This window comes from Alligator sinensis, unplaced genomic scaffold, assembly GCF_000455745.1.
Source record: "Alligator sinensis unplaced genomic scaffold, ASM45574v1 scaffold115_1, whole genome shotgun sequence".
Taxonomy (NCBI): Eukaryota; Metazoa; Chordata; order Crocodylia; family Alligatoridae; genus Alligator; species Alligator sinensis.
The window spans coordinates 1101440-1113414 of record NW_005841895.1 but is presented as its reverse complement, the minus strand read 5'-3'; the positions used below and the strand labels follow the sequence as shown (position 1 = coordinate 1113414).

Sequence of the window (11975 nt, the reverse complement as noted above, 5' to 3'; positions counted from 1 at the left end):
TCTTTCCCTCACAACATACTTACCAACCAGACCCAGCTGCTCTCCTGTTCGCCTGTGTGCTGTGCTGCAGCTGTGTGCATGCACACAGCATTTATTGGCCACATTAGGTCTAAGTATGCCCTAGGATCTTTTTAAAGTACCCCTAGGGGTACACATAGCCCTAGTTGACAGCTCTACATCTACAATGTTAAATTTATACACACTCAAAAAAAAAAAAAAAAAAAAAAGACTACTGTATTCAGTCGACTATCACAAAAATAAAAATAGCTATGAGATCAGTGATTACATATGGCATAGCTTAAACGTTAACATTTTAATCCATCTAAAAAACAGATTCTGCACACATTCCTGTTACCTAATTTCTGACTGTACATAGTAATTTTCTCAGTAATCATTTTCTAGGAAACCAAAGTTCTGTAGCAATCGTATTTACACGTTAGAAGCTTAAATGAGTCAGTCAAATACACAACTAGTGTGCTTTTAGCTCAGCAAAAAAGGGGAATGAAACTACAGGATCTTGTTTAGCAATAAATACAAGAAAGCCTGCAACCATGTTTATTAGGACCAATGCATGTCTATGGATGTTATGAAAGTTGACAACTGCACTGCTGCTTCTCAGAATCAGACACAGCTCCCCTGAAGCAGGATTATGAGCTGTGCTCATTCCAAACCCATGCTTGCAGAGGAATGGGTTGCTGCGTGTAGCTAATGTGCCTTATATACATAAATAAAGACACCTTCCCTTGAAAACAGAACACTGAAAAGAAAGGGAAGCTAATGGAAATTTGTGTTGATTAAGAATAAGTTATACAGTGAAAAGGTAAAGTGATGGAGAGCTGTCCCATCCATAATGGGACATGTGATAGAAGAGGGACTTTAACCTCTAAGAAAAGTTGCTGACTTTAAAATTTTTTTTTTTTTTAATTATTATTATTAAACAGACACCATTTTTATTCATAGACCCTGAAAGAATCTCACATTTTTTGTCAGGTTTACAGATACACCTTCATTGCTTCCAACTCTTGATCAATCCTGAGCAAGAGGATACAGTTTGAGGTAACAAGAAACCTTATATAACAACATTTAGTATTGTAATCCTCTACAATTTCTGCATTGAAGCCTTCAAGGGGACAGTTAGTTTTATACTGAATTTCTGCACCAAACAGCTCTGCAAACATTTAGCCCAGTCCTACTGCAACCTCCAGCCCCTCTTTTCCTCCCCACTGCTGTTTGTTGAGAAGCATTCATGATTAGTCAAGTCTTCACTTTTTAATCAAGATTACTGGCAATGGAGAGAAGAGTGCAGGAGTGGTTGGAAAGAGCAGCATGATTAAAAACAGTGACTATATATTGCTTTTCAAGGTATGTTTTACTAGTTTTACATTACTGAAGCAAATGAAAGACAAAAATCAATTAAAAAAGAGCTAAATCAGAACCCAGCTCACTGCACATGGGTGTTCAAGGCACTTGGGAATTCTTGCCTGGACATACATCATGTAACCCACTTATCCACCTCTGAAGTGGAAAGGAAGGTGACAACATGCAGCTTTATCAGATTTTGGTTACTTCTGTATCCAACCTGTTCAAAATGTAGTAAAAAAAAAGTCACCAGGTATATGTATGATCACAGGATGGAGCTTCCAGTAAGAGGCACAGTTATGGCAGGAAGACATGGTCATCTCGAAGGGAATTTAAGAATGTAGGGAGAGAGAAAAAAAAAGGGCAGTATGCTATCCATTAAAAAAAAAAAAAATAGTGGACAGTGATACTGGTCTGCTTTGTAAACTGATCAGAAGTGCTCTACAAGGCAGTATAAAGCACCTCCCTTGCATCATTCTGGCAGCATAAAAGGAACCTTTGATGGGTACAAAGTGCATCTACAGCTATTTTAAAGTCCTTTGATTATGCCAGTAGAAAGGGCCTAATTACAAGTGAGAATCAGGGGCAAAGTCCCATCCACTGGCAATGAGGAACTGCAGCCATGTGTCTAGATTACCAGGGTTGATTCAGGAGTGAAACCACATTTGTTTATGTATAGGTGATCATACCAGTTTCAGTCCTCAGCTCAGCTCAGGTCATAAGAAATCAGGACCTCCTATTCCAAACTTGGCAACTCTCTCACTTCCAAGTTAATCAACACCTGTTGGCAGGTATCTAACTTCCGAATCCTAGTCATGTGTTGTTGGATAAAGTTCTATACATGCCACAGGCGCCGACTTATTTTTGCCGAGAGAGGACTAAGCTGATGGACATGTGCCCCTGCCACACCCACATTGTGTGGGGAACAGGGTGGGGGTGTGGGGAACATGTGGGGGGGCAGAAGAGGCACAGGCGATGCGGTGGGGGTTGGGGAAGACATCCTTCCCAAGATTTCTGCACCCACAGCAAAGCACGGGGCTGCAGCTGGGCCAGACCAGCTACAGGTAGGATCCACCTCGGCAGCCAGGTGGGGGGGAACCTGGCGCAGGAGGGAGCATCAAGGCAAGGTAAGCCTGCCCAGGAGCTGGGCACAACTCCATGGCCACCGTGCCTCACCTTGGTGGCCATGGAAGTGTAGCATTCCCACTTGCGCCAGGTCCTGCCTGCTAGGCCGTGGAGGCAGTTCCTGCCTGGAACTAGATGCAGATCTTGGGGGGGGCACATGCCCTCCCACCATGTTGCCCTGGCCCCCCCTCTGCCCCATTGCCTGGCTCCCCCCATAGACTTACCTGGAGGGAGCTGCTCTTCTGCTTGGCTGCCATATGCATGTGCACATGCAGATTCACATGGTGCCCCCTGCCTCCGATGGCCCTCCCCACTCCCAAGCAGCACCTTGCAGGCTGGAACTCTCCGTTAAAGGAGAAAACCCACATTTTTCTGCAGTGAATGGAAAACCTAGATCTCTGGCCTCAGTCATTGTTCCTAAGAAACATCACATATTTTTCCTCGTTTGGGTTTTGACAACTCTTCCCAATGGGGACCAGGGCCCCCCACATACTCTGAGCCTATGATACGTACATTAAACCCCTCCCATGACATCATGTTTGTTTTTACATATGTATATACATGGTCATCCCACACCTCTGCCTATACCCAAAAGAACCCTAAGTACTTACTGATCCCTTTTCCATCACTCTGTTCAGCATGACAACACCACGGCTTTTCTGTTCCCAAACCATCTCCCAAAAGTGACCACAAGTATTTGGCAGAGGACCCTGCAAGAAAGAAATCTTCAGATGTAAGCACCAGTTTCTGCAGAAAGAGTTCTGAGCACTGTGCCCCAGTAAATATTACCTCATTGCATTGCCTAACAATGACAACAAGCAACTTCTCATTTTAAGAATGTGAAATGCAACTGAATAGCTTTAAGTTCCATTTTCTCACCAGCTTTAACTGTGGTAAATCTGGTTCCCACATAAAACAGGAAGAGAGAAAAGTGGTTGTATTTGCAAGAAGAGAATTGGGAGAGAGAGTGCTGAGAGAACTTCTTCAGGAAAGATGTACTAAGACTCTAGTGGGGAAATAATCCTGCTCAAACACTTGCTTAAGCCCCATTGACCAGGCAAGTGTTTTACAGAATTGGGCTGGGTAGGTGTGCAGGTGAAGAACTTGCTAGTAATGACACTTGAAAGTTACTGCCTCAAGTCTAGTGTAAGAGTTATTCAAAAGAACAGATGGATAATTTTGGATTGCTGGAAGGCTACACAAAAGTTACTTCCCGAATACTATTCTATGGACAGTCAAAAGGGAAGTCCCTCTTCTGTAGAGCCCAAAGCTTTCTACACAAGCAGCATCTTTTCTTGTGGTTAATATTGCCCTCCATCCCAAAATTAACGGATCTATGCAGTATGGAAGACATGAAAACACTGCCATGCACAGACCCCAGATTCCCTTGATAACCTAGACTAGCAGTCGTGCAGCTCTGATTTCCAGCACACCTCACACAGCTCAAAGAAATGAATGCAACTTAAGTCTTGGAAAGAATGACAGGGGTTGACACTGACATTTTGTCCATTTGACTGCATTATGGTTTAGACAGCTATTCTACTAATGATTCTCAGTCCTATGATCTTCATAACCTTGGAGTAATAAAATGGAATTGAGCAGTGTATTCTCTTTCCCTAGGGGCACACGGTACGGAAGATCCCAGTTAACTAGAAGTTCTCTAAAATTCTTGGCCCGCTTCTTCCTTCCCATTTCCAGAAAATAAACATTAATCTGTGGTGCAGAACTCTTGACTTGCTAAGAAAACAACACCCATTTCAGTTCATCTTTATTTAGTTAAAACAGGAGAAAGAAAAAAAATGTACATACACACACTCGTTATCCCAAAGAAAATGAAACTTAAGTTTAATTATATAAACAACATTAAAAGCAAACAATTTCTGGCACAGTTGCTAACTTAGATTAACATGTTATGGTAAACAGACATATTTAAAATTTGTTACATAATTAGCTATGGAAGTTAGAGAAAGAAAATCTAAATATTTGTGTTATAGTTATTTATTTTTTAAACTTCCTCCCCCCCTCCCTGTTTTGAAGGTCTTAAATGAAACGTGTAAGAGAAGCAGCCTAGTCTGACCTCAAGAAAGTAAAAAGCAGGGAGGAATCTAAACTCCACATTGGAGAAGCAGCATGGGGAGCAAACTATAAACTTAAAATCTCAGTCAGCTGCTTCAGTACGGTACAGCTCCTCACTATCTGAAAGCTTTAGGAAGCTTATTTCATCAGAGGCACATGCACTGCTTTTTGAGGACTGAGCATTTTCGCGTCCTTAAAACATGACCATATTTTATAACGATGGGTATACATCTGACAAAGAAAATCCTTCGTATATTTTTGTTTACACAATTTCAGTCCTATTTAAATTAATACAATCAGACCCTGCTTAAGATCAGTTATGTTTACTCTTCCAAATAGATTCCCAAATCCTTGGTATTCAGACTTGCATTTCTTTTGGGGTGTGTAAAGCTGTCTCTGCAAGTCGAATTCATCCCTATACGGGCAGTCAGCATTTCCACTAGGATTCTAGGAGGTCGCAAGGTGCACAGACCTAAGGGCTAGTTCTCTGCACAGGGTGAATTTCATCCATCTGCATCATTCCATACAGTCCCAACATGCACAGCAGTATTTAGCACACCAGCTGCTTCAACTAAATTGGGAATTCAGATGGTATAACACGGATGCTGCCTTGAACCAGCTACTACGTACTCCCTCAACTATAAGTTCTGGAGGGAGGACTGAAGATGGATTGCACTACAGGCAGGAAGTCCCTCAATATACTGTTCATTAACCTGTATCATGTCATTAGTGAAGCGTGCATTTAAAAAGAGAAAATAAGAAGCTAGTTGTGTGTGTGCAGTGTGGTTTCACACATTACAAAAACAAGATTATAATTAAAAACGGAACCCACTGCATGTACCCATTAATATTTCTTATAAACTTAACTTGCATGCTCCTTTGCAGGGTACCTGAATATGCTAACTACATAACCTTAATGCCAGGCACTTTAGTTTAATAGAATAAAAGCAAGATTTGATTTGTTTTTAAAAATGTTTGCTTTAAAACATTTTAAAGCAAAAGTGATTTTCCTACTATAGGCAGGGCCATCCTGGGGGTGGGGAATGAATCGGGGTGACTGCCCCAGGCCCCACAGAGCTGGGCTGGCTTCACATCTGGCCGCTCGCTCGCCCCCACCCCCGCCGCATCCAGGCCTCGCACAGGCCGATTTGCCCCAGACCCCACACCCTGCCACAGTAACCTCCAACTATAAGTGTACCTAAGAAGATCCATATACAATACAAGTGGCCCTCCCTAGAGCCAAAAAGTAACCTCTGGGGATGCTTGTTTGAGAAAGAACAAAGATTTTATTGGTTTTAAAGCCCCCTCCCCTCCTCAATTACCTGGGTAAGGATGTAGCTCCTTTGGGCCTCTTCCATTTTTATCAAACTGGCATTGATATAATCATTGTCACCTTGGTGTAGTTTAATTCGACTGTGATCAACTGTAGAACAAGAAGAAAACACTAGTTAATGCCAGCCTAAATAAACACAAATTAGGATCTATTTCATCAAATAATAGGAACAAAATGTTAAGACTTTCTAAAGAGAAATTAAATAGTAATGGAGTACTGCTCTGAAAAGTTCTTTTACATGCTCAATTTTTTCTCAACTCAACTGTACTCAACACCTACTGCAGAGATCAAAAGAAAAGTACTGCAACAGGACTTGTGCTGCTCTTCAATACAAAAGTTTGCAATACTTATGGAACCTTCATGGATAAGAATTTCCACATTTTTAGGAAAAAAACCAATTCCCTCTGAAGGGGAAACCAATCAATGTTACTAAGAAAAATAAAAGCTTAAAACTGATCAGTAAGCAACGTTGTGTGCAACAGTACAGTTTCCAGTGACTGTTCAGGAAGGCTCAACTGCTTTAGTTGCTGATCTAACGACATGCATTTTCCAGTATGTGGGAATATGGACCCATCATGAAGACCATCACTTCAGAAACTGAGGTCTCCTTCAACTGAAAGGCCAACTTCTCTGGCTGTATTTTCCCTCTGCACACAGAGAAACATTCCATGCTAACTGGTAGCACATTATATAAAAATATATATACACACAGCAATGGAGAGGACACTTAAACAGCAGCAAGTCTGTACTATTCTCAGTCTTCTTTATTACAAGGATTTGACAGTAAGACTACCAGCTTCCTGCAAAGGCTTCTACCCATGAATATTATAATTATTCAGTATTGCTGCAGTGTAATCACGTGATAGACCACACAAAAATACAGCATTAACATAGCTAATGTTATTAGAGATGTTATAATGACAAGATTTCAGTCTCGGATATGCATCCACTATTAAAAAAGAGAAAAGAAAAATGGGAACATCCATCTAAATGCTTTTTATGTAGAAAAGAAATTCTATAAGGTTAGCAGTCTGTTTTGAATAATTGAGAAGAAAGGATTACTTACAGGGGCTGACATCTCTGTACCTGTTTCGGGTTTTGTTTCTGGGATGTTTGGCCACTTTACATGGAAAGTCACTGGCTTCATGCCTGATATCCTGCAACAAAGGAAATCAAGTATTTGAACACGACAGCAGTTTGCACAAAAAAACTTGCTCTTCAGTGGGGAAGAGTTGCACGGAGTTTTTTCTCTTCCTATTTGACACCTTAATAGGCTTGAGCGTTTTGGACAGCACGTGTTTTGAAGAAAGTAAATGAAGAATGTTTCTTAGAGATGATAGACACCAACTGATTACCGGATGTGTCAGTATGCCAGCAGATTTACATAAGCAGTCTCTGTTAAGTGTAAGGGCGTTTGACATAAACCAGGGCCTCTAGTCCAGACACTTCACCTGATGTTCAGATGTGTAGATGTACAGCATTACATAAACATTTCCACGTCTTCCCTCTCAACTCTACGTTAAAAAACAGAATTTATTAAGAAAGTCAGAAGTGGCTCTGTCCTTTAGTATCCTGTCCATAACCAATTCATATGCATGAGACAAAACCCCCAAAACCAAACCACTGCCCTCTTTGAACACAAATACAAACTTACAGAAATCGGAACTTGCACGTGGTATAATACTATGCAAGTGTACAACCCTCATGATGGTTGGCACCAGGAACTTTAGGAGGCGAAATCATATGGTTATAGATTTACTGAAGCAATGAATGAAAACTGCAGGATACACAGTCAAAGCAGATAGAGGGGAATTTGAACACAGTTAGGCTTTAAGTTAAAGGCAAACCAAAGAAATTAAGCAAGACATAAGGTTAAATTCACTTCCTCCCCAACAGGGACGAGTCTGAGCTATAATGATTTATGTCATTAAGTGAGGCTGAATTTGATGCTGAACAACATGCAAGCTCACATTAAATTCTTCGGTCTTTCTATATAGTCATAGTAGAGATTTAGGGCTAGCCCCTTAGCTGGTTTGAATTGGTGGAGCTCTCAGACTGCAGTAAAACTACACTAGTTGAGGATCTGGACCTTAGCACATACTTGTATCTGCAGAAGAAAGGGATGCAGGGCATACAGAGAAGTACTAACCCACAGGAACATTTCTGTTTTAAGTGGTTTACCAAGCATGGGCATTTGATTCTTTTACTTATTTCTGCTCCATACATAGATGTTGCATATGTTGAGTGATGATTTCTATTTTACACATACTTACTCTAAGTTAGTACTATATTCTGAAATAGCTCCTTGCTGAACTAGGCCCTGACATCAGCTGCTAATCTTTTTATAACACAACACACAGTCTCCGCTGATGGCGGAGAATGTGGTCTCATCTTCAGCAGTCTAACATCTTTGGAACATGAAGTCCCTGGAAAGGCAGCCTTAAACATATCATTGCTCATGAATTGGTCACCTTTGTATTTTAGCACACCCGCAAGACTGGGATAGTACAGACAGACAAAATAGGAAATGAAAAAAGGGTTTTAGACCTTTTTGTAAGCTTTTACCTATGTTCTTAACAGAGCCTCCCTAATTCTTTTTATGCATAAAGAAACATTCAGTGTCCACACACCCTTCAAGATTTTTGCTTTAGATGTGGGATTGGACTGTGTTATTGGAAAGCAGTACAGAATCCCATGACAGTCTCAGCCTCTTTCTAAGATGTGCTTAAAAAATTTTAGTGAGGCAACAGAGAAGTAAAGGAATTTTGATGCCCAATGTAAAGAGTACAGGCACTCCTCAGGACCTCATGGCTGAAAGCAATCAAGGAGGCAAGGTATTTAGTACGTGTCAAAAACCAACTGCCTGTCTGCTTGGGGTAGACCAATATTTTGGTATCCAAAGACCAGAATTTTAAAGGTATTCAGATGGCTAAAGCTACCAATAGGTGCATAGTGGTCCTTCCTCCCAAGAAAACCTATGCACTACGTGTCTTCACTTTTCTTTGAATTCCAAACCTGCGTCAAAACCCAAAGGGGTTGGGGGTGGTGCAGGTGCTAAGGCGCACAGTTGACAGCCTAGAGGTTGCAAGTGTGAGGCCACAGCAGGAGCACTTATGGCGTGGCCCAGATTCAATGAATCTGCCAATTCTGCTACATACCTTATCACAAAGACACAAAAAAGGAGAGGAAGTCAAAACCCAAGGCACTTCTGCAACTGGTTTCAATGAATCAACATTTGTCAAAATGTATTTTTCAACAAAATAATAATATAATGCTTAATAACTATTCTCCAACCATTTGGGTTGGTCTAATAAAAGATATCAAATTCACCCAAGAAACCTTGTCTCCCTATATCCTTAGACCAACACAGCTACAACCTAAACCCCTTTTTCAACAAAACACATTTTGTTGTAGCCAGGGTGCTGGAGGTTGCCTTGCCAAAAGCTCCAAGAGGCACACAAGGTTTGATTTCTAAATACAGTGAACTGCAGTCAAATAGTACATTTTAAAGGTTATGAAATGCATGGATGTGGTGGCCAGATTTGTGTCTGACAGAATAAGGCACGCTTGTCCGGCTACCGTTAGAAGATGGCAGTGCTTTTCTTACCAGAGTGGTTGTCTGATCATCCAACAGTAACAGGGAATCCAAGAGTATTTCCATCTATACACAGACTTTGCTGGGTACCTCTATTCTATAACCAAAGGTAGTTATAGCAAGGAAGCTTTTGCTGCTGGCAAGTCACTGCACTACATGGAGTTAATCACACCTTCAGAAAACTTCTGATATTTGCTGCTGCCAAGATACAGGGTGTCAGACTACAATAACCACTGGTCTGGCATGTTATGGGAATTGCAAGAGACATGGTGATCTTTCAATAGTACAGTCTGTCTAGGAAGTCAGAGCAAAAAGCAAAACATGCAAGTATTATGTTACCGCGCGACTTGAAGTTAGTGACATTATGACAAATGAAAGTCTGGAAGACAGACAAGGGGACTGATGAGGGTACTTAACACCCTCTTGAATCATACTCACATAGCTAAGGCCCTGTCATTTAAGAGGAAGCATGACATTTCATTTAAAATGTCATGCAATATAAAACCTAAAAGAGGGCTAGAATTGAGGTCAGTTTTCCAACGTTAAATGCTTCTGTTTTTCAGCATGACTCATTCAATAGCTCTCATCTTGAGGGTTTAAGTCCTGTATCCAAGTTAGATATTGCAAGGCAATAACTCAGGGGTTAGGAAGAAGAAGTCTGCTGCTATGCTGGCTTTCAAATGAGACCAATCAATTTTTCCCTGCTGTTTTCTGGTAATGGAATGAAGTTAAAGTTCTTTCCCTGCTTATCAAGAGGGAGGTACATGAAAGGCTGATTTGGGCTTAGGACTAGGGGGAAAGCGGGACGAAAAAGGTGGAAGAGCCAGATTTCCCCCCCCACACACACCCTTTCTTGGGTCCCATATTGAGTGCCCACTGTCCAGAAAAAAAAAGTAAAATAACCAAATATCATAATCTAACTGTTTGGGGAAACTTCATGATGAAGTGACTTTGCTAACCAAACTGTGCTCCTCTTAAATTTTAGGGTGCCAACTGTATCTTTTTCTCTGTACTGCCTTTCATCCTGTAAACCAGAACTCTTGATATCATTTCCTTATTTTTATGTAAGGCAGCTGAGATGCAGAGACTAAGCAATACATTCAAGGTCACTGCCAGCTGCAGAGCAGGGAAGAGAGTTTAGAAGTTTTCTAGTCTCTTCCTCCAAATATCAGATATTGTTAGTCTCATGAAGCATGTCTTCCAGGAGCAGTCATTCATGCACATATTCCTACTTTATGGCAATGCAAGTTCTTTGCAATGGCCCACACAACATATACACCAGATTGTGAACTTGACACACAGCCCAGCAAAATCAACAGAAATACCCACACTGATTTCAATAGAGTTTTCTCAGGCCGTAAGCTTGAGGCAACCTTGATTTTGTTTTATTTTAACCAATTAGTGCATTGTAATCCATTGAGAGAAATACTTTTGGTCCAGCTGAGGACTAAATCTCCCTTTCAATATATAGATGATTTCTTGAAAGGGCAGGACACTAACTGACACATGGAAGTTAAATGGAGAGCTTTGCTTTCTGGGATCCTTCTGTGCTAGATGACTATATTCACATAGTCAGTTCCTCGCACTATGGCAGGTTGGTTATAACAACACCCCCCTTCCCCCCCAAAAAACCCCAACCTCTCCACAAAACACCCACTTTGTTTGACTCTGTGACTAGAAAAAGAAGAACACCCATGCATCAGTTGCCAGCTAAAATAAACTTACACTTAAAAAGGAAAAAAAAAATATTGTGTAAGCTTGGACAAACAAGTGACTATTAAAGGAGTTTATTAAACTGCAATCACACACTTCAGTATGGTTTTCCTAGAAAGCCCCTCACTAATTCAGCACTATGTGGGCAATTTGAACAGGCTGCAATCATGCTGCATAAGCCACATTTCCATGACTACAGTCAGCTGGCAGCGGGTGCTGAAATGCAGACAGGAGAACGTAAGCTAGGCAGGTTCATGCCATTAAATTATGTCAGCACTTCAGAAAGGGCTTAAAGGAAACCTGCACCCATTTGGGTCACATCAGAAAGTCGACAACTGAAACCTGGGTGAGTCGTATGCAGTTACTACTGAGCTATACTAATCACCTTTATGCGCAGCATGTGCATTCACAGAAGTGTGAACACGCAAAACCCGCAGTGCCCAGCGTGTGTAACAATGCACCACAGAACTGTTCTGGCCATTTTTCTGTGCAGTTTGAGATGTGGCAGACCAGATGTTTCATGGACAATCTTAAATCTGGCATTTCTGAATTCTGAAGTTCTTGGGCATTTATACATGTACCTGTCTGCTCCAATGCACTGGAAATCCAGCATGTTGGAGCAGACTTGATTAATCAAGTCCGCGAAGCATGAAAGCTGATGTGCCCAGTGCGCTGCATGAATTTATGCAAGTGGCAAAACGCGCATCAGCGCACAGAAAATGGTGGCACTATGCTTTTGAACTAATACACCTTTAATGTGTTTTTTTTTTTTTT

At 41.2% G+C, this 11975-nt stretch overlaps 1 protein-coding gene across 5 annotated transcripts in view; it reads right to left on the bottom strand.

Moving 5' to 3' along the window:
• Nucleotides 1–7071, bottom strand: part of PTPN1 (protein tyrosine phosphatase, non-receptor type 1) — a 19266-nt gene extending 12195 nt beyond the window's left edge. For 3 of the 5 annotated variants that reach the window (XM_006018153.3, XM_025197356.1, XM_025197354.1), the window contains exons 1-3: nt 6960–7071; nt 5883–5983; nt 3096–3194 (exon numbers count right to left, since the gene is read on the bottom strand). In XM_006018153.3, the coding sequence (XP_006018215.1) occupies nt 3096–3194; nt 5883–5918 (135 nt within the window). In that variant the 5' untranslated portion in view covers nt 5919–5983; nt 6960–7071. Of the gene's footprint in view, nt 1–3095; nt 3195–5882; nt 5984–6959 lie in introns of those variants that run through there. The other 2 variants (XM_025197353.1, XM_025197355.1) reach the window with 1 other exon arrangement.
• Between the last annotated feature and the right edge of the window lie 4904 nt (nt 7072–11975).